The 27775-nt window shown below is 42.4% G+C and overlaps 1 protein-coding gene across 2 annotated transcripts in view; it reads left to right on the top strand.

Annotated features, from left to right (window-relative positions):
* The window catches only part of Ccbe1 (collagen and calcium binding EGF domains 1), a 267922-nt gene that overhangs the window by 206425 nt on the left and 33722 nt on the right, over window positions 1-27775 (top strand). The window contains exons 3-5 of one of the 2 annotated variants that reach the window (XM_005373004.2): window positions 16775-16827; window positions 24775-24909; window positions 27065-27217. In XM_005373004.2, coding sequence (XP_005373061.1) covers window positions 16775-16827; window positions 24775-24909; window positions 27065-27217 — 341 coding nt within the window. The remainder of the gene's footprint in view (window positions 1-16774; window positions 16828-24774; window positions 24910-27064; window positions 27218-27775) is intronic. The other variant, XM_013511096.1, reaches the window with a different exon arrangement.

Here is a 27775-nt window from a genome sequence, read left to right as displayed (position 1 = left end):
GGGGGGTGCTGGGAATATAAGGTGAGGATGCAGTCGCTCAGCACTCATTCAGGGAGCATGAACTGTGCGGGAGGCCCAGACTGGGTGTGAAGGGCAGCGCTACGCAAAGCTAGGGCCTTGCCCTGGAGCACCAGTTAGGTGCGAGGCCAAAACATGCTCACACTCCAAGGTTTTATAGCTGTTGTTCTCAATCTTGGCTGCTTTTTAAAAAATGCTGAGTTCTGGTTCCAACCCAGAATCTCCAACTAGAGATTCGGACTTAATTGTTCTGTTATTGGACCTGAGTATAGTCTTGTTTTCATCAAAAAAAATATTCATTTAATGTTTTTCTTTAGCAGCCAGGATTGAGAACCACTGATTCATTCTCATTCGCGCTCTCTCTCTCTCTCTCTCTCTCTCTGTCTCTCTCTCTCGCTCTCTCGAGATTGGCACAGATGGTAAAAATGTGAATGTCCAGAGAAAGTGGAAATCCCTTCCGGTGGATAGGAATTCAGGGAAGAGAGGAGGAAAAAGAGGCTGAGCTTAACCCTAAAGAGCAGACAGACATGTAGGGAGTCAAGCAGGGGAGAACTTGTCACACCCCAGCTCAGCCGGTAGAGAACAGAGGGGTCTCCCTCTCTTTGCTGATGAGAGGTGTCCCTCCGCAGCTTCTCACAGCCCTTCAACTCTCCCCCTTCATACCAGGCTACTCAATTTGTTAAATGTTCACATTCCTAGCCAACAGCTTAAGAATGACCGACTGGATTTTCTCACTTTTCTGTGCCAGTGCAGCAACCACAGGGAGCAGCGCTTCCCTTCTACAGCCATGGGGATGGAAGGAGAGGTGCTGGCCTCAGGGAGGAGAGAACAGCCCCGGCACCTGGTCCCAAGAAGCCCCATCTGCTGGAGGCCTCAGCTCAAGCGTCCTCGGTGCTCCTGGGCCCGGGGTGGGCCTGGATAATGAAGAAATGAGGATGTCCACATCTACCTTTCTTCTCATTCACATCTTGTTAGTGAGCAACTACTCAGAGCCAGACACTGGTGTTCATTCATTGGGGATTGAAATGATCCATCTAACCCTTTTCTACCGTGTGGCCTTGGCCAAGATTCTGAAGCTGTGTGACTCTCCATTTCTTGATCTGTAAAATGGAGATAATTGTAGAGCCTACCTTTTCCGTAGTTGCAAGGATTCCCTGAAACACATATGTGGTGGCATTGTCTTACCTTGTGACTCAGCCCCCTGGGGCAACTGTTAGCAGAGCCTTCTCCCAGCCTGTCATATTTACACTGTCACGGGGAAGAGGGATCTCACAGTAGTAGGACGTAGTATTTAGAGAAAGTGTTTAGGAAGGTCCTAAGTATGAAATTTCCTTTTGGCTTTTTGGCTTCTTCCTGCTGAAGGACAGAATGATACAAGGTCAGATACACAGAAAAGGAGCAGCAAACACTGGCTGCTGCTGGTGCCATTTTGCTGTTTGCATTGTCACAGCCCTAGCAGGTGAGCGCCCGCACCCCTGCTGCCATGTTTTATTATCTAGGTAGGGATAACTCCTTGGGGAGGTTGGAGCGGGGCCTAGAAGGATAGTATTGACAGTTTCCTACATGAGATTTCTGTCATCTCTGGGCCTGCACTCCTGAAAGCTTCTAGACATCTAGGTGACCATGATCTACTAGAGTCAACACACTCTTCAGCAAAAAGAAGACAAGCCAAAGGGAAATTGGCTGTCTGGTAGCTGCCTAACCTTTAAAGACTGCTCCTGCTGCCATGAGGGCTGCCTTGTTTGTGAGAGTGGAAATACATAAAAGGAAATGTAGGGCTTTGCTAACAGTGGTTTCCTGGAGCTGAATTACAAGATAGACATCTCCCCAGTGAAGAAGTGGTACGTCAGGTCCAGTGGACCACCGCTGTGCCTAGAAAAGACAGAGCTTCTTAGTACTGTTGAGTAGAAACCAGAAAACAAGTTCTTCCTTCTTTTCCTTCCCACAAAAGCATCATTCCTACCACAATATTTAGGGTTCGTCACTTTATTATACTGCCTGAAATTCCATGCGAAAGTTGCTTCTCTTTGTTGATAGGCCATCCTTCTTATCATCCATGTCTAAATTGGTCAGGTCTTAGGGTGTCCGCTTCTCCTCATGAGCACTTACTTGACTGTTTCTTAGAACTGAGTGTTGGAATCCTCTGTCACTAGAGGACATGAGTGAATGACACTGAACCCACTCTGGCAAGTTTTCAAGGTTGCACATAATATTTAATCGCAATTTTTTAATCTTAAATGTTATTCTTAGGATGGGGAAAAAAGTCTCTCCAAATTCTGAGAGCCACTTAGCCTTAGAATGCATCAGGAGACCAGATGAGAATGCATTTCAAAGATTGGTGAGAGGCGAGTTGGTTAATAATTTACCAAGAGTGGTCAACTGCATGAAACAAATATGTCTTTTTCTTATCAGTCTTACCACTTATGCTCTCTAATGGAACCCTAGAGGATTTCATTTGGCTGGGAGCAGATCCCAGGGAAAGCCAAACAGAAGACAGAAAGCAGCAAAGCATTGCCAATGAATTATGCACTAAAGGTGCCAAAGACGCTAGAACTTCCCCGTTACTTAAAGCAAGCTCACATTTATGGAAAGTATATTTTCCTACTCTTCTGTTTGCTTGGCTCTGCCTGGTACAGATGGTTTTTTGTTTAAACTTGGGCTCCAATTCTTTCTCGAGGTTACCAGTAAATAATTTACTAATGTTGTAAAAAAAACCTTGGACATTCAACTGTTATTGATAGAATCCAAGTCTCAGTATGATTACAATGGTTATATTGAACCATGCAAGTGACTTCTACCCAAGAAACAGAAATTTGAGCTTTTAATAAAACACACAACACTCCTGGAAACCCATCTATGGTTAACACCTAAATCAAAAGTATTTTATACTATTATGTTCAATTATTTGATCTTTTATATGTCAACAGGAGAGCCAGAAAAGAACAAGATCTTGATTGCAAAGGATAGAAATGCCATGTAAAGTTCAAGAATAAAGGAAGTTGTGATTAGGGTACCTGGGGTGAACACAGGGAAGCTATTAGAAATGGAGGTGGTCCTAGGAGTAGTTACTCCTGTCTGCCACATAAACACTCCTCAATGCCTAGTTTTGTCTCCTCATTTTCATTCAATGTCAGCTTATTCTGCTCTCTCCAGACCTTTCTTAAGTTGTGCTGCCAAAGCCAGCTGGCCTAATCACCAGGCATTTGTTAGCTTAACAATGGGAGCATGATTGGCTCAGCACCTTGATGTGTTGTGGGCTAGTAGGTGGATTAGCAGGCTCTTCCCAGGGTCTTCATCCTAAATGGGCAGGTGTTTTGCCTGTGGCACAAAGTCAGGACATCCTGGTCAGAAGGGGTCACAGGCTGTGCAGTTTTGTTTAGGAAGACCTGTGGACCAAAGACCTGTGGCTGATACTGCTGAGTCAGGAGACACCTGGCTTACGTAGAGGTTCCTGTTAATAAAACATTGCTGTTCATCACCATGTAACAATCAAGTCAAACATTGCTGTGCCCTTCGGCCAAGATAACAGGCACCATCTCATGCTTTCCTCTGTTTCCTCTCTCTGCTCTGAGTGACTTTCTGCATGCTCAGATCCAAATCACACTCCAGAAGAATTCTCAAACCATGCCAGGCTGGGTCTGTTCCATCCTTTAGAAATTGTGGATGAACTGAGTACTTTTTTTGGTATCCTGGGTATTCCATTATTTTTAAAGCTCAAATTGCTGATAAACATTTCTGATATTGTCTGCTCTCAATGATGGCATAAGTTCTGCTTATCCCATACTTCTGTATTTCCCCTAGGCATCTCTCAGTGGCTTGTCCAAGATCACCCTTCAATTATTATCTGTTGATGCCTTCCTTGTATGTAAAGGTATTGTTTATTCTTTAGTCATTCCTGCATTTCATGGTGATTCATCAAAAGCCTTCTAACTATACACTTAAGTTCCCTCAAATTTAACTTCTGTGGGAAGATAAAAATCATAACCGTTAATACTGTTATTACTACTACCCTTGTTATTCTTCATTGTGCATTTAGTATGCATGCATATTGTGGTGGATTGACAACTGGTGGCCAGCTTGTAACACGCAGCTGAATTTAACCAGCATGGTGCTGGGTGTGGGAGGCCAACCTGAGGGTTGTTGCCAGCAGCATAAGAGGCAGAACTGGAGAAGAAAAGGAAGGCTGTTGGGAGCTGTAGAAGCTGTTGGGAGCCTGTTGGAAGTGAAGAGGCTGTAAGGAGCTGTTGGTTCTCTTGGACAGTTTGTCGTGCTGGCTTTTCTGATGAATTTGGCTGTTGTCATCCTCGGGGGAGCTTGGAGCCTTGTTGGCACTGAGAATGGCTGCGGTTCACTTTGCGGGAGCTCTGGTCCTCACTCTGAGCATCGCTTCCTGGGTCTAGAGGAGAAGATGGTGCACTGCTTGGTCTCCTGGAGAAGTTTGTCATGTTGGCTTACCTGATGGGAACTCGGCTTTCCTGATCATCAGAGGAGCTCGGGACCTCACTGTTGCTGAGGATGGCTGTGGTACTTTTCGAGGGAGTTCTGGTTCTTATTTTGAGCATCACTTCCTGGCTCTAGTATAGATCCCTCAGCCTGCTAGCACAGATCCTTCATCCCACTGGCACAGACTTTCTAGATTCCACCACTGACCTTTGAGCCTTCCAATGCAGATCCATGAAACAGGCCTGCATGAGATATTGTCATGGGCTCTAGGCCTCCAGTTGGACTCATGGGAGGCATTGTTATTAGTGGTAGGTCTTCAGCTGACCTCATGCAGGACATTATCATGGAATCCAGGCCCTCAGCTGGTCAAGATTCTTCGGTTTTAGCGTGTGGACAGATTTCCTGCACTCTCTCGTATATGATTCTTTTGGTGACTATTATAAATAATCTTATAGAATGTGTCCTCTATTATCTTGTTCTCCTTGCAAAAAAAAACCCCAGACCATGACACATACTTTATGGATCTCTTTAAATGTTCACAGTAACTCTACTGAACCACATGGAGATATTCTGCTTTGTAGAGGAAACTGAAATGGAAGTGTGTATATGATGCACATCAGTTAAATGAAATAAGTGCTGGGACTGGGTCCTAAACTCTTATTTGCCTCTTACCACGGTGCCATTCAGTGTCCCCACATTTTTGTCCTCATTAGTAGTTTTGACTCAGTCAGCCCAACTACATGCAGAGGACCATTTTACCACTAAGAAAGGGTATGACATGAACATCTCAGGATAGCTTCTTAGCCTGAACAGTGTGGCTCTTTAGCCACCAGCCAGCCCCTGGGTTCTTGGTCTAGCTGCACCACTAAGCAATCTCCATCAGCTTGCGAGGACCACGAGCGTCTCCCAGCTCTTCATCCCGAACAACAGTGCACAGTATCTACTCCAGATAAAGCTAAATGTTTTCAGTCTTACGAGGCAGAAGATGGTAAACATGATCCATTTGTCATTATTTCCTACAAGAAACATTACTGAGATTACACCATGTGCCAGACCCTGGTTTGAGTCAGTCCATTGCTCTAGCCAACACCTAATTCCTTTTCTAGTCTGTAACACAGAATATGAGGAAGCAAGGAAGAATGAGAGCCCACAGGAGACCAGAGGAGATAGAGTGAGAAGGAAGAGAAGAGGAGTGGAAAAAGCCATAAACATTATTTTTATAAATAGTATCTTGGACAGGTTCTTCACAAGGAAAGAACTCTAGCCAAATTCAATTCGGTAAGGATGAACTGAGCATCTGTGATCACTCAGACACTGGGCTGAGTGCTCGAGAGGATGAAGATTCAACCCTACCCTCCAGCAGTTTATGGTCAGTGTATGATAGCAGAGATGTCTGTGTCCTTCCATAACCTAGAAGATACTTTTCAGAAAGCCATCCTTGATCGCAGAGCCCCAAGCCGTAGCTGTTAGAGATCAAACTCTTGAAATTTTCAAAAATGATAAATGACCCATATTCCATATTAGGCTCAGTATAGAGGGTAGTGCCTCCCTTCTAGTTCTTTTTAATTATCACTATAAATGAGTCTAAATTTTTTTAAGGGTATGTCCAGCCCACATCCTGAACATCCAGTCCTGGACCTTGGAAGCCCTTGTTGAATTTAGTCCCATATTGACCCATGTGACACCCACTGGTGTCAATTTGTCTGGAGGTTATTACCAGCTGTGAATTGCAAGTTCCAGGAGGGCTGAGGCTGCTGTGTTCCCCCCTTGTGCCTCTTGGACTGACTCTAGAGGCTGAGGCAGGAGGATCGCAAGTTTAAGGCCTGCCTGAGTAACTTAGTGTCAAAATAAGTAAGGGTGGAGGATGTAGTCCAGGGATTCTCGGGTGCAGTCCCCAGTACTACAAGTGTGCATGCCTACATGCACATACTCACAGGGACCTACCACACAGGTCATCTAAAGACACACAGGTCCTTATTACTTTCCCATGTGTTTGCAGAACATTTTCAGATCCCATCTTCTCACCTGTACCAACACTTGGAATGATCAAAGACTAATTTCTTACAAGAATCATCTCTAATTCTTGCTTTTTCCCCTGAGGACTACAAGTCTACTTTTTCTTTTAACCTCTCTTTCTTTTTGTATGGAAAGAGAAACTCTTAATGCAACATTTGATACTTCAAGTTTTGTGTGAAACTATTGCTTGGAACCAAAACTTTTTTGAATTGAGGGAGACCTTATCTGTCACACAAGTGCAAGGCCCATTTTTTTCCTGAAATAGGAGAGTGATCTGCTGAAGCTCATAGAACCAGTCTGATGTAACATCTGTCTTTTTCCCTCTGACTTTCTTCCTATGCCCAGTTCTTTGTGAAGGACGTGTTCCCGAGTCATGTCCTGGGCGATGACTAGGCTTCATCTCCGCTAAGGACAAGCTCTGCATACCTCCACACCATCTCACCCTTAAGGCCTCAAGCTTCTTAAAATACACTTAAACAATATAATACCTTCTAAGGATCCCCATGTCTGTGCTCTAAAAATCCTTTGTATTTAGCTATCATTGAATTTAATCCATATTAGCTAATGACAGTCTCACCCCTTAGGAGCAATGCTAAAATACATGTCCAGACTTGCACTTCTCTGATTCTCTTGCATCCACAATCACTGTTAGGAAGTCTATAGATTTTACCTCCAGAAATATTTAAAAGCCCACTTCATTTTTAATTCCCACTACTCTGTTTGACACTCTCTTATACTCCGAGCTGAAGTATGTTAATCACCTTCTTAACCATTCTTTAGGTAGTCTTTTCTCCTGCCTTTCTTCTAGACACATACAGTGGCTTTCATGAGCTACACATTAACTAAATTCAGGTCTGGGAAATACCCTGAAGGCTGTCTAAGGATGTTCTGAACCAAGGCTGCGGGAAAGTATTGCCTAGAGAGAAGCTGACACTGCACAGGAGAGAAACTGTGTTGGAACTAGAAGTTAGCAAGTGATCCTGACTACCCCATATGAGGTGGTTTCTTATGTGGAACCTGATACGTGTGTCTGGGGCAGGGAAACTTCAACATGTTCCATGTTTCCTTAGCTCCTTAATGTTCTTCCCTCTATACTAAGAGAACACATTGCATGTCTGCTATGATGCTTTGAATGCTCTAACTTGTCCCTTGCTATCACCTGTATTTCTCCACATTTTCATGCAAGACCAGGCGCTAATCTTACTCATCTGTCTCTCAGGGAAAGGCTGCTTCTGGAGCACAGCAACCTGGGTTTACTTCACAGCTCAGGGCAGCAAGGTAGTTGAGTGCTGTGTGCTTCATTTTCCCGTCTGTGAGACAGGGTTTTGGTGAAGCTGGACATGGTGATACTTGCCTGCAGTCCCTGCTACTCATAAAGCTGAGGTAGGAAGATCACAGTTCAAGGCTAGCCTGGGCAGGTTAGTAAGACCCTATCTCTAAGCAAGTTAATAAGTTAGTTAATTAATTGATTACTGAGGTTGGAGATGTAGTTCAGTGCTCCCTGGGTTCAGTTCCTAATACCAGGGGGAAAAAAGGTAAAGTTGTGAGAGTTAACCAATTCATGGAAAATGCATAGCTTTGTGTATAATAAGCTGTCAGTTAAGAGTTGGTTGAATTAAGTCAAATTTAATGCTTCTAGTTTTAAATAATCTGAATTACAGTTTTTATTGCAGCTTTGGGTCATTGTTTATAAAATTCAGAATTTAAAATAAATAGGAGATTCCTGCTCTCATCTGTAAATGATTTGTAAATGGAAATCCTACTTCTAGTGTTGTGTGAATTTCTCCCTCCAGGGACTTAGACCTAAGTTAATATCTTTTTCCTTAAGGGTCATGCCACATCATGATTGATTAGTCTGTGGGAAAAGATCATTGATCAGTTCTGTCTTGTCTTTTCAAAGGCATTATAAGTGAAAGCTCTCACACGTCCTCATTTAATTCCTAAGAAACTGACCTATGGGCAAAAATTTGAGTCAGCAAATCATATTTGCATATCGCTGTACTGACATCCTCTGAAAGTGCTTCATGTACATGGTGAAGTGCAGAAAAATGCAGCTGAGTGCAGTGAAATTCTGCCCGCTGTGTGGTGAAAAGAAAGATCGTAGCCCTGTCAAAGCAGAACATCCTTCAGCTCTGGATAATTTACAAGGAAGGTTCCAGGCATTTCCATTTCAAGGATCAGCATTTTGTAAGGTTGAAGGACCCCATGCTCAGTTATTACTGGAGCAAATGAAGTAAAGACTGTCTTCTCTGGGCCCCTTTTGGCTTACCAACTGCGTATCAGTAGCCTTTTCCCCCAGGGATCCAATTCCTTTCATCGTTTTTTTGGCTTTGAGTATGTATTCAGCTCCAATAACTGAAACCAAAAATAACAGTTTAAACAAAATGGATTTTTTTTTCCCCTATTACACAAAACTGTCAGGTGTCCTTGGCCCGCATGGTGACTGAGCAGTATCTTAGACTCAGATTTCTTATGTGTTAATTTACCCATCACCCAATATGGACCTGGAAGTGTACCACAACCCCTGTTCCATTGCCATCATGGAAAGATGAAGAGGAAATGGAAAAGGAAGTGTGCCCTTCCACTTAAAGACACAAACCTTGCCTGAAAGTCACAACCCTCATGGCCGCTCAGATCCTACTCACAGGAAAATTCACAAGACCATACCTGGTGGGATGAGAGGCTAGGAAGTGTTCCTTTTATTGTGGGTGTTTATGTACCCAGCTGTCATTTGGGTTTCCGTTACTGTAGGGGAAAAAAAAAAAAAAGGAAAGTAGGTACAAGGAAACAGCTGTCTGTCACAGCACTGACCAGAAAATGTAACTACTATGGGTAATTTGGGACTTTGAGGGGCAAAAAATAAAAGGCAATATTTAAAAACAGGTTTGTGGGTAACACTTAGAGCTCTAGCTATATTTAGGATCGCTATTCTTCTCTACCTTGGCAGTGGGAAATTAACTTTTTCTATTTGTTTTAAAAATACAATGTTTTCCTATGTAAAAGTAACACCTTATAACTATAGAAAACTTAAGAAAATATAGGTAAGAGAAATGAAGGCACCTGAAATGTGCAGAGGTCTGCAGTTTATGAGTCGTGAGCACAAAGTAAGAGTTAAAAATCTAACCATGGCTGGAAGAAGAGAAGCATAAGGATGCAGTGGCTATGCTGCAGGGAAAATCCAGAGTTGGGAGGATGAGGCAGTGAGGAAGCAGTAGAGAAACTTTCAGGAATATGAATATATCAGTCATTTTATCACGTGTAATACAATGTTGGAAGGTATGACTCGCTTGATAAATGCTATCAAAGGGTGATTACCCACTCAGCTATTATTAGAGTGCTTAGAGAGGGAAACATCCAATCACAATAAACAAACATGTAGGACTTTGGGCTTTGTCCCATGGTGTTGCTGTACACGGGGAGCTCTGTTGCTGCCAAGGACTCTGCTCTTTCCCCTGTCGTCTTTCTGGGTTATGACCCACACGGTACGCGTCGCAACTGGCATTGCTTCCAGAAATTAGCAGCTGTGGGAATAAACAAGAACAGAGGTTGGTCAGTTTAAACATGTCTCACAAGCGTGAAAACTGCTCAGTTAAAATTCTCTCTAAAGCAAACATCAGTTAAATCAGTTATTTGAGGTGAAAAGAGTAAGAAAAAATGAACATCCTGGTAAATGACACTATAATCCTAAAGCAGTCGCCTGCTGTTTGCCATCTATTGGTTCCCACTGACATGGTGAAAGCAGGCTAGTTGAAACGTAGTTGGTCATGATGATGACTGTGCTGGGATTGTAAATTACCAGCACCAGGGTTGATGTAGTGACTTAGGGTTGGTGTGGCTGTGACACGGTGCAGTCCTGCTCAGACATGCACTCGTCAACATCCACTTAACCCACTCTCAGAGCCAGAAGTTTCTAAAGCCAGTGCCAAGCCTGGCATTTGAAATCTACCCACACTGAAAAATCATGATTCTTTTATTATTTTCTTTCTTTTCTTTTATTACAAAATCAATTCATCTTCCTTACAAAAAAAAAAAAAAGAAAACATAAAAAAGAACACAAGGAATATCTTTTACAACACTCACCTAAAGAGAACCACTTGTCGATATTGTGAGTGCCCAGCCTAATATTTATTTCTTTAATATAAAAATAAACACCTCATTACTTATGCAGTATGCTATTTCACTGCACTTTATTTTGGGCAAAGATACTATCAAATTAACTTTTTCAGTTTGTTTTTTTTCCTTACATTTCAGAAATGATTAGTTTCTCATATTTGGAAAAAGAGAGCTACCAGACAAGATAATCACAATTAGCAAGACAGAAACTTACTTGGGGAGGTCGGGAAGAGGGGGAAATGGTTAGAAGAAAGCTGAAGTGTATAGCATTGACATACTTGCAAACAGGGAGTTAATCCCAGGTTCGCCTCTTAAAATCCCTCCGGACTCTGGCTGTCCATCTGCTCAGTACTTTGACCCTGTGCATCTGGGACACATAATATGCTGGGGAGATCAGAGGGGATGTCAGAAACAGCACACGAAGGTGACTGCATGTGTTCTCCAGCTTGCAGTGTAAGCTGTGGTGGGCATCTCCCGTGAATTCCCAGGGAAGCCTCCAAAACACTGGACAGCCAGGGGCTAAAACACCAGGCCTTTGAAATGAACTTCCCAAGTTGAATCCGGACTCCACTTTCCAGCTGCAGTCCTTGGGTAATTGATATAAAGTTCCTCCAACTCAATTTCCATATCTGTAAAATGGGCTCATAATTAGTACCCATCCCACAGGCTCGGGGTGAGGGTTAATGAATTTGAATGCACAAAGAGTTTACTAAATACTGACATGCATCAAATCAACAGAAAATGTAAAAACCTAAACTGCTGGGCTTTTTGCCTTGTTCCACACCCTGTGCCCGCCTCACAGATATGAGGAGTGTCACAGAGCAGGAAGACCAGCAAGCGAGCAGCCCTGCCACAGTGAGACTCGCATCAGGCATGGCTTCAAGTTAGACACAGCCAGCTCCACAGCATCATAGGGACTAGTGTTGCGGCTGTGTATTTCCCCTGCCCAAAGAGGATTCCTTCCCTTTCAGGGCTAAAAGATAGTCCATTGTGTGTATTCCCCACATCTGATCTATCCATCTATCAGTGGGTATTTGGGTTGTTTCCACCTTTTTCCTTTTATAGATAGTAAGCTGTGAACACTGTTATAAAAATACTTACTTACACTCCTGCTTTCAGTTCTTCTGAATACATGTCCCGAGCTGGAATGGCTGAATCATACGGTAACTCTTTTTCAAGAGAACCCTATACTGTTTTCCTCACTTGATCATGCCATCAGTAATTGTACACATAGTAGCAAGTTATGTTTAATCTGTTTATGATTTCTCTTAATGATGTCAGCAAAACTGAGTTATCACAAATTTACATGTGGATGAATAAATAGGGGTGGGGGTTGTTTTGTTTACCCTTAATCATCGTGGTGTGAAATGTGGGCTTGCTGCATTCGCCTGGGAGGAGGACTTCTGGTTACAAGACTCCAGCGGTGTCCCCAGATGGGCAGTGAGTCATTGTGCTCACTTCTGTTCTCAGGGCTCAGCGTAAAAGGAATTATAGTAGCTCACATGAAGTCACGCAGAGCTCAGTAAAGATTTCAGCAAGAGAAGAAGGTTAAGAGGAAGAGGGGAAAGATTCCTCACGCTAACAGGAATTTATGGAGAAATTCAGTACTACTTTTAAACCCTCAGCCCTTTAAAATTGGCCCTGCGGGATCATATTCTGTGTACTACCTCCTGGCAGAAGTTTCATAGGGGCTGCCTTCTCAGGCTCACTGCAGCGTGGTGGGAATGATGAACAGAACTGATGCAAACTGGGTTCTTCTAGTTTTAAGTCTTCTTTGTTCATTTAGGACTGAGCAGCTGTGTGGGAGCCACCCTCTAGTTTGCCATTAGGCTCTTGTTGTTCTGGAATGAATTACATTGAATGGGCTCTTGGACAGTGTTAGGAAACTATGTGTGCCTGGATAGCATCATTTACTAGTAAGTAGATTCCACTCAGTTCTCTAGCTTGTCCCAGAGCCTTGAACCTCTGGGGTACAATTTTCTTTCACACAAAGACACCTCTAGCAATAGCGGGCAAAGAAGAACCAGCTGACTGCTTGGAGTCAGAAACGGGAAGACTTGCAGGTCACCTAGCTGTCTTCTTTCAGCCTCCGCTGTCCTCAGTAGCTGGTACCTCCAGTTTCTACACCCTGCTGAGGTTCTGCAGGGTGAGCTGGCTGGTTTCTCCATAGGAGCTACCTCTGAAGGCACCTAGGTTTGAGTTATACGACTCTGAAAAATCCCTCCCATCTTTCCATTCATTTGCCGTGCTCATATAAGTGATACCTTGATTTTTTCCATAATTCTGGTCATAAACTGAGTTGGATGAGAACCGGTCAAACTCAGTGATTAGGTTCAATGTTGACCTTATGGGGAAATTTGACTCGGTTCTCATCTAGGTTGGTTTGCAACCAGAATCATTTGCAGAACTGAGTTTGTGAACCAAGGTACGACTGCATCCTGTTTCAGGGTTAGATATGTCTCCTAAATCATGCGGTGTGAAGCCTACAAGTTTATTTCTTGTTATCATTTGGGATTAATGTGTGAAAGAAGAAGAAATAAAAATATTTCCTCTCTGCCATCACAATATTTCCTTCTTGCAATCAGAAGCTTCTGTCCCTCCTCCTCCCCATTTTGTTTTTGGAAGGAGAGATGTCTGTCATTGAATAAGAAGTAGAAGGAAAAGGTGAGTCACAAGGTGAAAGCAACCAGGAAGAGTCGCCTTTGCTGTGTGCTTGCTCTGTTTATAAAGATGCAGCTAGAAAGCTATTCTGACCTCAGACCGGGCCTGCACTAATCACTTTTGTTATATTATCTGTAATCCTTACAATGACTGTGCAAGAGAATTTTTTTATCTATACTTTATCCTCGAGGAGTCTGGAGCTCAGCAAGTTTAAGCAGCAAGCCTGAGGTCACACTGCTAAATATCAGAGCCAAAATTGTAAATCAGGTTTGCTAGGCCCCAAACGAGTTCTCTGTCTACTACGCATACACATACCTTGGCCCCAGATCCTATCAAATACTCTCCAAAATGTAACTCTTTCATTCAAAAACAGATCCTATATATGTGGTGCATGAGAAGGCAGTTATACAAGAGAAAGCCTCAACAGATCTTAGGAAAATCTTTGTTTTGCAGCAAAAATTTAAGTAGTACTTGACTTTTTAAGGTACTCTCTAAAGCCCAAATTCTGTAGGCAGATTTTAAAAACTCTTTTATAGACTCTACACCGGAGATGGCAAACCTTTTAGAGCATTCAGTGATAACAAACAGCCTGCTGTAGCCCACATGCCATAGGTTTGCCACCATTGTTCCAGACAGTCTGATGCTGTTATCTTCACTGTCTTGATTTTTTTTCCCTCCAAAAGCTTTCACACACCTGACTGATGGGATGTATTCCTAGATGCACTGTTGTGAGATTTTTACGTGTAATCATTCTCAGGGACCCCCAGGGGAAATATCCACAGGCTTCCTTGATTACCAGACATGGCTTTTTCTCTGTAAAACCATCTGATCACCACTTCCCCTCTCCAAAAAAATGAGAAAAGCATTTGCATTTGGAAAACCAAGCTACAACACGTGAAGCGTATTAAGAATGACCGCCTCCCCAGAGTCCCCATGAACTTTCCTCATCTTAGTTTGTTTTTCTTAAAGATTAAAACTGCACAGCAGTGTTTGTAGTTAGCCTGACAAGTGCCCTGGCTTGCATGACAAGATTTCATTTGGCTGTCTCAACTTTATATACATAAATTATATTGTAAGTAATCTTTGAAATGTTATAACACATGCAACCAGTGTTTATTTTGAAGGATATCATTATTGATTTTAAATGGTGAATTATGATTGGTGAGTGTTTAATGTGCAAAATAATGGCGTGTTCCCAGGACCTCTAGGGAAGGCAGGCGGATGCCCTCGAGTCTCGGCACTATTTCCCTGGAGCGGAGAGCTGGAGTCAGTTACACAATTAAGAAAAATCCCAAAGGAAAAGTTAATTCATAGCTGAGCAGGTATTTAAATGATGCATGCCCATTCTGAGACTCAGCTTTTCTCCTGCCAGGGAAGCTTTTTGAAAGCATATCAAATCACATCATTATTGGTTAATTTCATAAAAAAGCAAACGACAGGTTTGTTTCTGACTCCACTGTATGGAGGGTCACAAGTCCTTGAAATGCTCAAAAAAGTTAGAGTACCCAAGTTTTACATTTTGGATGTGGACAGATTGCAAGGGTCATATCCATTTTAAAAAATGCTTTGAAACATCTTGGAGGCTATACCTTAGCAGCAGAATTTAAATAGAAACAGACAAACAGAACCACATGTTTAAATGTGGTGTTAGACTTGAGTATCAAAAACATATGTTTTTTCCCTCTGTCCAACTTTCTCATGAGTCTATTTGGGTTTCAGATTATCTAGTGCACTGCTCTTTGTTGTATAGTTTTCTGTAGTACAGCCTCAAGTAATGAAGTAGGGAATAACCATAAAATTTTAATGAGTACTCTGTAAAGCCACTTTTCCTTTAGTTAGCTTGGACATTTTTAAACCTTGGAAAACTAGGCCAAGTTTAAGTTCCATGGGATGTAAAGGTAGGTCCTCTGCTTCTGTTCCAAATCATCATCATCATCATCATCATCATCATAAATTTATACCCTCACAGGCTTCCATTAGCACATGAGGTTATATTCTAGTCAAAGACACTGGAAAGTGATTTCTAAGAGGAAAACTCTGCACACTGCCACATGTCATTTATATCAATAATGTCAATGGATTAATACATTAATCTATATTGGGAGAATCAGTTTAGACAGGAAATGGAGGGCTCTTTTGGGAGCATCCCAGATGCCACTATTTTTATAATGAAAATCCACTTCAGTGTCTTTGAAGTAAGATATCTTCCACAGCTGGGCTGCATGTGAGTGAGAACTGTTGCTAGAAGAAAAACAAAATAGCATTACTCTATCTTGACTTCAGAGTTCTCTTACAAATGTGACTTTTATGAAATGTATGACAATTTAGTACATTTTATATAACATTTATAAATTAAGAATTTAATAACTTTTATAATTTTTTATATTTTAGGAAGAGATTGCTTAAATTTCTCCTATAAATGATAATCCACTGAGCAGACAACTCACACAAATTCATTTGGCCAATAATATAGTTAGATGATCCAAATTTGCAAAAGTAGAAAATAATCATACATTATTTTCTACACATTTTATTTTAAATGTGATAAGAAAAATAAGTCAAGCATATGAAATACCTTTTTTAGACGGAAGGCCTTATTCAACCTGGTTGAGAGTTCCAGTTGTTTGTGTTGGTGGTGGTTTATACACTAGGGAGATGGAACCCCAACCCTTTTTATTTTATTTTGAGACAAGATCTCTCTAAATTGCCCAAACTGGTCTCAGACTTGTGATCGTCCTGCTTCAGCTTCTAGAGTAGCTGAGATTACGGGCGTGTGTCACTGTATCCAGTGGTTGTGGTCATTTGAAGAAGGTAGGGGCTTACTTTAGGGCTCAGATGGTGCTTAATTTCCCAGATCAAGAGTCTGTGGACCTTTCAGCACTACACCGTACAATGGCATGTCCACACGGCAGCCTGAAGCTGCAGGTATTGTGTAGTCCCCAGCTGGCGGCTGACTGTATTTAGCTTATCCACTTAGGAAAGGTATCCAAACACAAATAACAATGGTATTGTGATAGGAATCTAATTTCTTTTATTAAAGGTTGTTATAGCGGCAGTATGGCTATTATAGTCAACTCAAAATGTCTAGAAGTATGTTCTCTAGAGCTGCAGATTCACTGAATCCACATTCATTCTCTGCCTTTGATGCGTGCTACTGGAAGTGGTAAAGGGAAGCTTATGTGAATTCATCTGCAAGAGAAGGGAGGGGAAGGTAATAGAAGTAGGAGACATGGAGAGACAGAGGAAATGTTTATTCCAGTGAGAAAGATCCAAAATTTACTTTGTAAGATTCTAAGGACTAATTTTTATATATTATGTAACAAATCCTGGTATGGGAAGATGTGGTCTTATGGTTTTGATAGTATTTTTTCCTTGTAATCTCAGAATGCCTTTAAAATATTCCACCCTATTAGTGCCTCAGATTTTCCTATGAATGAGTTACTTCATTCCAAAACAATCACTGAAGATACTTTTATATTTAATCTAGCCTTGCATTTAAAATGCCTTTTTGTTTGTGTTTTAGGAAAAAGTGCTGCAAAGGGTATAAGTTTGTTCTTGGACAATGCATCCCAGAGGGTATGTAATACAGAAGATGATCTCACCCTGCTACATTTACAGTTGGTCACTAGAAGTCTATGCAGTTCAGATGCACCTAGAATGTATGTGCATTGTTTATGTTTTATTGTGTTTGTGTATAATTCTCTATTTTGGCTTTAACTTTTTGTATGCTTATTTGGTTATATGTTATATATTCTGTCTAAATCATTACATACTATATTCACACACATTGAGTCATTCTTATATTTCAGATTTTATATTTAATAGGCAGTAATTCCCTAACTAGCATTTTGTACAACAACTATAACTCGGCCTTCCCCCTGACCTCTCTACCTGTTTTCCGTGTGCTAAACTGAAGCCTTTTACATGACCATCAGCCAACACTAAGGGCTCAGCCCGCATATGAAGACAGAGATATAAGGCATGGACCAGTCCCCCAGGTGCATTCTTGAGTGAGGTGTCTCATATGGAATCAGATAGATTTGGGTCTAACAATGTTTCCACGTTGTCTTAATTACTTTTCTCATTGCTGAGACAAAATGCCTAAATCCACAAGTTAAAAGAAGAAAGGTTTATTTAGCTCACAGTTTTTAGAGGTTTTACTCCATGATCAGCTGGCTCCAAGGCAAGGTGGCATGGCACAGGGTCATCACATAGGAGAAACAGCTCATGGTTAAGCAGAAGGTAGCAAACAGAAGCAGCAGCAACAGCAGCAGCAGAAGCAGCTTTTTTCTTTCCCTTTATAGTCCATCCAGGTTACCTGCCTTTTGAGTGGTGCCAGCCACATCCAGTACCCTTAATCCCAGCATCACACACCCTAATCCAGCCACCTTCGAAACTCCCCACCTGTGACTGAACAAGGCATTGGGGGACATCTAGATACAAGCCATGACACACATGATACCCAGTGTGCCCATGGGCAAGTTAGTTTCTAACCCTTAGTTTTTACAGGCAGGTATTGTTGTTCAAGTCATGTGTATTATAACAACATTTTAATATGCAAATACTTGAAACAGACTAGTTCCTACTAAGTGCTTGATATATGGTGGCTACTGTGACTGCTTTTGTTTTTAACAACTATAATCTGTGCCATAGAAGAACAGTGGTCAGAGTCATCCTCAAGAAGGAAGGGAGACTTAAATCCAGTTACCAGGACAGTCTCCCTAGGACATAGGAGAAGCAGAGTGCTGCCTAGGATGCCAGGTAGAGCAGGACACAGATAGAACTGGGGCTGTTTGAAGAGCCTGGGATAAGTTGGTTCAGGCTGGGTGGCAATGGGTGTGGAGTGTGTGAAATAGAAATTTCTTCATTGTTGTGTAGGAAGCCAAGTCTCTCCAGAGTACGGTGGCTCAGCCAAGATAATTCTTTTACATCATTTCATGCTGCACACCTTCTGTAGCATTTAGAAATGAATGGATCTATCCTGTTCATTGCTTTCGTCTGTTGAAGGATGCAAAATTTGATTAAACCACAGCTGTGACATTTGAGAATACTGTCATGGGAGGGCTGGTTAGGAAATCATCCCACTGATCGTGGTTAATATAGCCCTGGGTGTCTCTAAGATGAGTATCTCTCCGCCAGCCAATTCTGTTGGTTAGAGCCTGGTGGCTACAGCCACAGAAGTCACAAAAGATTGCATTCTTTTATAGGCCAGCTCTTGTCAGTCACCAACTCTGTCCTTTTTATTACAGTTTTTCAGAGATTGAGGAGAAAGTTTAAGCCAATCAGTTTAAGATCCTAACCAAAGACCATGCCCTACCTAATTAAAACCACATTATATAGAAATCACATATTCAGAGTGTCTGTCAGTGCAGCATACTGTGATTTCAAACCTCCAAACCTAAAACTATCCTCTCTCACCTTACAGTGAGACCACAGCACCTATGATTAATGTAACCAAGAACTGAATATTTCCAGGAAAAATATACTTAAATGTAAGATATTGCTTTGCATAACTAACTCTTTTCTCTGGTGCTTTTCAAAAGAATACTTTCTAAAGATGATTTGCTTTTACCTATGGGAATAAAATCAGTGTTTATTTGTTCCTAATATTAAAACTATATTTAGTCATAAAGGTTTTTGTCACCAGGAATGCAAAGCACAAATGCAAGATTTCAGAAAAGATTGTATTTTAGGGTTCTTAAGAAACAAGACCAATAGCATATATGTGTGTAGAGAAACACACACATCACACAGAGTTTTAGATTTATTGTAGGAGATTGGTTTATGGGATTGTAGAGGTTCAAATCTAAGGTCTTCAAACTAAGCTGGTATCTGGAGACACAGAATAGTAAATGTAGCTGTTCAAGTCTAAAGACAATCTCCTGACAAAATTCCCCCTTCATCAAAGGAGGTCAGTCTTTTTTCTTATAAGCCTTCAACTGATGGGATGTAGCCTCATTTAGGGTGAACAATCTGCTTTACCAAATATCTACTGACTTAAATGTTAATTTCATTTGAAAAATACCTACACAGCTGGGCTTGCTGGTACATGCCTATAATCCTCGCATTCTGGGATACTAAGACAGAATAATCTCAAGCTCAAGCCAGGCCTGGGCAATTTAGTGACTTAGCAAGACCCTGTCTCAAAATTTTAAAAAGGAACTGGGATATACCTCAATATGAAACACTGGGCTCAATTCCCAGTACCACAATCAATCAATCTATCAGTCCTACACAGAAACATCTAGACTAACGTTTGGCCAAATATCTGGGAACTTTGACCTAGCCAGGTTGATACATAAAATTAACCATCACAAATCTATCCTTTGTCAATTTGGTATCTGTACGTATCTTGAGCCTTACTTGGTCTTAAGTAAAGACAGTAGCAAGGTCATACTTCCACCTAGCATGATAGACATACCCTATATAAAAATGCACCAACCCTTTCCCTAGAAGAAGATGCAACATGATGTTTGTTTTTTGTCCTTGATATGTTATAACTTAAATACTGTGCTAAAATTGACCATATTTACATAAAGTTGATACATCTTATGATGTAAGGGAAAACAAGGGTATTTGCACCCATACAAACATATTCATAAAATAATACTCAGACCAGTGACAGTCCCTTTTTTTGTAACTGGTCATATGGTCATTGCTGCTGTAACTACCTTCTTCCACTGTCCATTCCTATTCCCTTTGCCCTCAGTAAGTACCTCACCTGGTCATAGGTCTTTTCCTGGTGAGATAACAGCCTTCTTTCCCAAAGCATCTGAGCCATTAGCTCTGCCTGAATGGGGATTTTATGGTAGTTTTCTACTGACTTTAGTTTCAGGACACAGTAACACAAAGTACAGTGTTCCTTGTATTCCACACACACTTGTCCTTACCACTATTACAGAATAACAGTATTTTCCCCTTGTTAATTAGATACACTCACCCCACCACAGTGACTGCCTTTTTCCAGGGTGATGCAGAGGCATGAGGGGCCTAGTGGCCAGATAGTTGTTGAGTGAATCATTAATCACTCTCCTAGTAGACGTGTTCCTCCTTTTCCAACTGCGCATAAAGTCACAAGAACCAAAAGCAAACATTCTGCTAGTGGATCAGTAAGGATAATTGAGTGGTGCCACTCCCATTTTTATCCTGTGATTCCTGGATGAATCCTGGTTATGGATTATGGGAAAAACTATGCCATATATTGGACACTGATATGACAGCATGTACATCTTCCTGGTGAACCTTGCCCCAGACCAAATGTGTGGCTCCAAGGGGCTGGGGATTTAGCTCAGCGGCAAAAGCGCCTGCCTGGCAAGCGCAAGGTCGTGAGTTCGGTTCCCGGTACCGGAGAAAAACCAAAAAAAACAAAAAAACAAAAAAACAAATGTGTGGGTCCTGAGGCCCAGTCATAAAATTATAGTCATACATAAAGTTATAGTCATACATAACAAAAAGAAACTATAGTTTCTAAACAGATAGATACTAACTGGTAATTGAGAAGGGCAGTTTTTAAAAGTGTTGCTTCATCATATTTGTTACTCTAAGTCATGGGTAGCCTGGGGGTCATATCTGGCCTACCATGTGATTCTAGAAATGAAGCGTTATTGCAGTGCAGCCATGCTTACTCACTGAAGTGCTGTCTGGCTTCTTTGGATGAAAACAGTGGAGTTTAATAGTTGCAACAGAGGCCCACAAAGCCAAGATATGATTTACCTCCTTTCCCAAAGAAGTTTTCCAACCCCTGCTATAAATGATATCTTAATTGCCAGGTTACAGGATGATCTGATTTTTTCTTGCCCAATAGTAATGAATTGAACATAAGCTGTTAGGAGGGTATGGTGCAGGTTACTCCAGGGGATGTAATCCTTGCCAGGTAGCTAAATAATCTTAAGAACTAAATAACCTTAAAAACAGAAAAGTGTGTGATTCAGCAAGACCCCATCTCAAAATTTTAAGTTCAGAAACTTTCAATTTGAAATTGTGTCCAGCACAATTTCATCTTTGTAAAAACACCATAAAGTAGGTATTACTGTTGTCAGTATTTTAGAAGGAAGGAAACAGAGGCTTAAAGAACCTGGTATTACAGAGACAGCAGCAAATTGGGAGGGCAAGCATTCCCTGAGTGTGGCAGCACACATCGGTAAAAGGGGGGATGAAGTCCTGTGAATGTGGAGAGGACAAAGTAGCCTTTACTGTGGGGACCAAGGAAGGCTTCTGGTGGGAGTTGGGGACATTTACAGTGGCACTTGAAATAATGGGTAGGATACCAGTAATCATAAAGTGTGAGAGCGCAGAAGTATTGATTGGACAATACTGGTGAAAATCACAAGCAATTGATCGGACGATAGAGGTGAAAACAACAGACAAAATCATAGAGATAAGAAAAGAGGGTTTTGATCAAGGGTGAAGAAGAATGGTTGGGTTTCTGGAGTCAAATGAGCTCGAGAATAGAAAACAATCTCAAGGAATATGATGCAGACCTCAAATACAAGAGAGGACCAATGAGGTTTAGTGTTATTTAGTACAGGTTCAGTAGCCCTTATATAAAGTGCTTGGGACCAGACATGTTTTACAGTTTGGGGATTTGGGAAAATTTGTGTAGAGTTTACTAGGTAAGCATCTCTAATCTGAAAATCTGAAATGCTCAGAGTTTCAGATTTCATATTTTCCGATTAGGGATGTTCGACCTACATTGAGTTTAGAGTGTTTGGAGCTGGGGGGTGACATACACAGCACTATGCATTAGGAAGGATAGCCAGAAAGTGTTATGCGGAATGTGCGTAAAGGGGTGAGGATTCTGTGTAGCTGGGAGAGTCTGAAGATCTGAGTTAGAAAGATGCCAAAAGAAATAGGACACAAAGCACAGAAAATGGATACATTTCAAAGGTAAAAGCTACATGGTCAGAAAGCTGATAGCGCCTTAGAAAAACAGGATTAAAGGGGTCAGGGATATAGCTCAGTGGCACAGCGCCTGCCTGGCAAGCACAAGGTCATGAGTTCAATTCCCGGTACCAATAAGAAAAACAGGATTAAAAATAGAGGGCTGAATAAATGAGCTTTACTTCTTCCAGAAACTCCACAAAATGGAAAAAAAAATTTCAAAAGACATAATACCACAAAGTCAGAAAGGAAGGAAGGAAATAATAGCAACAAAGCCTTGGGAGCTGGAAAGCAGATAGGGAGGTGGTAAATCCTTAGCAGAATGGGAAGCGTAAGCCCTTGGCCAGTGCAAGTGAGAATTAAGAAGCTGCTGAGTTCGTACCAAATCAAAACGCCAAGAAAAACAGAAATGGGGATGAAAATGGTGTCAAAATAGAATTGACTAAAAATCTAGGAAGAAGTTGTGCTCTCAGATCCTGTCCTGTAGACAGCATAGCCAGAATATTGCCCCATCCACAACCAGGCAGCAGATACAGTCTGCTGAGGGGCGAAGCAGAGGTTCTTGGGAGTGAGGGAGGACACTCAGGGATGAAAGTAAGGACCTGACGTCGATAGTGGAAGCATTCAGTAAACACTGAATGTCCAAACACTCAGCCTTCTCCCTTCCTTTGAGGTCCAGCATGACTTACTTTCTGAGGCAAGGATTGGCATGTGTCTCTGGACACAATAGACAACCTAGGAAAAAGGTTTTAAACTGACATTGGCACATACTAGCCAGATTACTTACAGTAAAGCTATATAGAAAGAACTTCTATTGAACTGTGTTTAATATTCCATGACGAGACTACAGTGACAACCAAGGGACATCATCCATTACAGGAAAGCGCTATACCCCTTATTATGAGCACCTAGTAGGCTGGCAGATGGCAAGAAGAAATGTGGCTGCCAAAGTCTCGTGTCATAAAGTAACTCAGGGAAGTAAGCCAGGCAAGTTGGAAGCGAATAGACAAAATTCAGTAACTGGCACCCAGAAAATATACAAGATAATGCCAAAAAGGTCTCTAAGAAAGGCTAAGTAGTAAGACTGTACTTTCACATCACACTCAGTAAAGAAGAGCTTTTATGTTGTCATTATAATACAAACACTAAAGATTTAATGAACCAAAATTTTAGTAAAACTATTGGCCAGATGGAGGGAATAGAAAGTGTAGAGTGCTTAGACGAGTGCGGATGGGAAACAAAGAACAAGTTAGAACGCTTAGCGAGAAACCAACAGGGAGTGCTTAAAATAACAGAAAAGCAATGCAAGCTGACTACTTAGAGATGTGGGGGTGGAAGTGAAAGCAGTCAGCTAGGAGAGTTAGAAGAGGAGGCCCAGGGAAGCAGGGATGGCGGGGCAGACTGGGAACGGCAGCTTTTTGAAGCAAGGCTTGCTGGGGACCACAGTCAACATAGTTCCTTAGCCTCTCTGCCTTTTCCCTCCCGGCCCTGGCTGCTGCTCCGTGATGGTGACAGCAGAACAAGGTAGCTCCTTGTTGGCCGTGCTGAGCCCTTGCTCTTGAGCATAGAATTGGGTTGCCTAGAGCTGATTCTTAGTGAAGGGTGACATATTTAACCAGGATACTCTGTAGGGTTGATCAGAACCCATCGAGGCAAAGCAAGCCTGGAATCATGCTTGCGTGAAGGCCTATTTAGCAAAGGCAGCTTTCTAGGTCATGGTGAGAATGGCATAACACTGTCATAGTGGCCTCGCCTGCCTCAGGGCCTGACAGGCCACCTGTTTACCTTCATGTGCTGCACAGCAGAGCCAGGCTTCCTCTGTGTCCAAGGGGAGTTCATCTGTCAGCACCTGGGGAGATAATGCAGTGATTAATGGGACGCTGGGTCTGGTCTAGGAGCAAATGTTCAGCCTGAGCTATTGACTTAGAGCCAAAGTGTCTTCAGAGGCTTGTTAAATATTTCTCATAGAAACTGAGAAGAGCAGATGCCCTAATTCTTCACAAGTAATAGAGCATCCACCCAAATTTGCACGGACTTGGACTAGCATGAGATCTCCAGCCATGTTAACTTACTCAGCACCTCCTCGGTGTTACGGATCAACACCCCCCCAACACACACCCATGCACATTTTCAATACCACTCACCGGAGTGCCATCTCTCTGCTGGCTCTCAGAGTCTATTTCAAAGCTTCCCTCATGCTTCTCTGAGCCTTCCTGACTTTTAGCCCTTGCTTTCACATTCTTGCACCAGAGCTTATCATCAGAGATGACCTTTCTCTTGCTGGAAGGAGTTCTATGTCATATGTTGAAAAAGACAGGGCAGCCCCAGAGAATACTGGGGAAAGCATTTTTGTTCTCTGGACAGTGACAAAGGCCAAGGGACAGGATGATGAGGTGACCCAAGGAGCAAAAGCACTAGTGGTGTTTGCTTTTAACCACCCAAACACTGTACATCAAGTTACCATTACAGTTATTGAAGAAGCTGCCCCCCGGGCTTGAAAGAGTTAATGCTCTTCTGAATGGAGCTGTTCACACTTCATACTTGACCTTGAGCAGGGGACAGCTCAGAAAGTCTGTTCCAGGCCAGGGCTGAGTTAATTGACTTCTCCTCTGGTTGATGTGAGTTCACACTTTTCTTTTTCAGATTATGATGTCTGTGCCGAGGCTCCCTGTGAACAGCAGTGCACAGATAACTTTGGCCGAGTACTGTGCACTTGTTACGCAGGATACCGATATGACCGGGAAAGACACCGGAAGCGAGAGAAGCCATACTGCCTGGGTGTGTTGGCAATGCATGTTATTTTCCAGCTCTCAAGGATAAACTTTGTACAGATAGTTCTGTTCTTTCTTGGACCTTCTCCATGGGCAGGAGTAACTCGGTGGAAGGATTCTCCTCTTTGATTCCTCCCTTCACATCCTCACATTTATTACATGGAATCGTATTTGACCTTATCTTACATACAGATCACTCACTGCCTTCCATCCATAGTTATCAAACTGTATCCAAGGAATGCTTTAAAAACCTGATTGGAAGTGAGATACAGCAGCTGGAAAAGAGGCATACTGCCAAATGTAAACCAGAATAGTATAAAACAGAATAGAATGGTCAGACATCCTAAAACACAGAACGAAAGGAGACTAAGCATTCTCAGAAGATGACTGGGAAAACGGAAGTGTCCCTGTGTGGCAGGCAGGTTGGAAGCAATTCAGAAGGAGCTGAAGCCAGCCACGTGGGCTGCAGCTGAGCAAACAGCCCAGCCACTGTCAGTGGCCACCAGCTTGTCCCCTTTGCCCTCATTGCCTGGACTTCCCCACTGTGCACTTGTTGAGTTTCTCAGGCAGGTTTAGGGCTCATTGTCTCCAGCAATCATGTTTCAGAGTGTGGCTGCGCCTTGGCTAATCTTTATCAGAAGCAAGTTGAGCCCTTGCTTTAATAAAAAAGCTAACCTCCTTCCAAACCTCACTAGCTCTGAAGGTGGGCCTGGGAATGTGCATTTTTACCAATGTCTAACAGTTTACATGCTCAGATGAGCTCTGGATAATGAACCGAGGTGGAACCATGTGAGAAGCTAGTGGCAATGAGCAGACTTCCTTCTCTGCCCCAGTCTGGGCTCAGGGAAGGTCATTTAACAGAAGGTCTCATCCTAAGTCCCCTAATCCCCCCCAGCCGCATCTGGGAATGGCACCTCACACTGGCAAGGAGTGGAAGTGAGACCATCAAATGATGGAAACAGGATCCCTAGCTCTTCCTGCGGAGAGGATAAGCTCAGTTAGAGGCACAGGGGCTCTTAGTTGAGTTTATGGTAGCTTCCAGGCTGTATTCTTGTCATTTGAGGTTTGAGGAGAAACGGAATTTGCATTCTGTTAAGAAAAATGTCTTCTCTCAGTCAGGTGCACAGTACAGTTTAGGTCAGGGACACCTGAAGACAGACAACCTGAGGGAGTGCAGAGAAGGATCAAGCCAGGCGACCTCCAGGCTCTGGTGGTGTAGTATGGACTGCGAGGGGAGCACCCAAGTGACCTCACTCTCCTCAGCATACCCAGGGCCTGCCAGAGCTGGGTCCTTGGCAGGCTGTACAGGGAGTGGCTGGGAAGGCATTGGCATCAGAAAGGTCAGGGTTGGGCTCTCTCTCCCCACCACATGTACGCAGTCTGGGGCTGTGTGTCCTAGTTCCTAGTCACTGCAACTTGGCATCTCCAGCCAGTGAGCAGGAAATGAGCTCAGTCCTTGCTTTTGTTTTCATCCCATGCAGCAGGAGACCAAGTCTGTGATGTGCACAGTTAACACAGACTTTCACTGGCTACTTGTTTGATGATCTCATGGCTCATTTCCACAGCCCATAAGGGGTCTGTCTGGGTCAAAGGTTTCCTGGGGAAACCTTTCTCCCTTATGTCTCTCATGACAATTTTTCTTTTATTAGAAGCAGCTTTTCCCAAGTACTATTATATCTCTTCACTAGGAAGGAGCCATTCCTAAGTGACCTTTGGGTCACCATCATGGTGTTTGGAACCTACAGCCATAAGGGTTAAACCTCAGCACACTAGGCTACCTGGAAAAAGTCACCAATTTAAGGTCAGCTTCTCAAATTGTCTTGCCATCAACTGATGGCTTCATTCTCTCCTCAGAGGAACCTTGGGAAATACTTAGGGCAGGATGCATCACTGCTTTCCAGGTGAGCTCTCTGAAGGCTAGCAAAGGCTGCAGCAAGCCACAGGGACACCGCCCACCACGTCTTTAATGACAGTCCCGTGGCCATGATGCTGATATCATGATCATTCACGTTTCCCGCACCTGACTTTATTCCAGGCTTCTCTGGTCAAGGTCTGACAGTGTCCTTTGCAGATATTAGCAGAGGGGCCAAGCCTAATGTCAACTATTGGATTTGAAGTGACTTCTGTGAAACTGAGCGTTCTCTGCATTGGGTTCAATCCAGATATTGATGAGTGCGCCACCAGCAACCAGACTGTGTGTGCACACATCTGCATCAACACTGTGGGCAGCTACCGCTGTGAGTGCCGGGAGGGCTACGTCCTCACCGAGGATGGGAGGACGTGCACCAGGGGCGACAAATACCCCAACGACACTGGTGAGTGGGGCAAGCATAACCACCCCCAACTGTAGACATTTTACATTACATATTGTTTATGTTCAGTTCAGAGGTGTATATATTATGCAGATATAATTACATAATTTTATCTATAATTGTAATGTATTGCTTTATGTTAGATACATGCAATATATTTTGTGTAATACATGTTTTTAAGTACCTATATATCATTATGTATAAAATATAATTATGTATACTAGTCTATTATATAGAGTAATTATATATTCTATTTTAGTGTTAAGTATGTTATACATACTATGTTATATAGTATGCATTATATGTAACATGCATGTTATCTATAGGCACTTAGGAGCTCAATGAGTTTCCTCAGGACAGACTGGGCAGGAAGGGTGATACTTGTGGTAGGGAGAACCTGCAGTGAGAGGACATAAATGCAAAATAAGTGCATAGAAGTGAGGCCCATTCACTTCCGTGGTTGTGAGCTGGTGTGAGATGGAAGAAGGCAGTGTGTTCATGGCAAAATTAGTAGATGTTGGTTATTATTAATAGCAAACTAGGATGAGCAGAGAAGAGGCC

The sequence above is a fragment of the Chinchilla lanigera genome, unplaced genomic scaffold, assembly GCF_000276665.1.
Source record: "Chinchilla lanigera isolate Chin_1 unplaced genomic scaffold, ChiLan1.0 scaffold00001, whole genome shotgun sequence".
Taxonomy (NCBI): domain Eukaryota; kingdom Metazoa; phylum Chordata; class Mammalia; order Rodentia; family Chinchillidae; genus Chinchilla; species Chinchilla lanigera.
The sequence above is the reverse complement of the archived record's forward strand: the minus strand, read 5'-3'. Positions and strand labels throughout refer to the sequence as shown.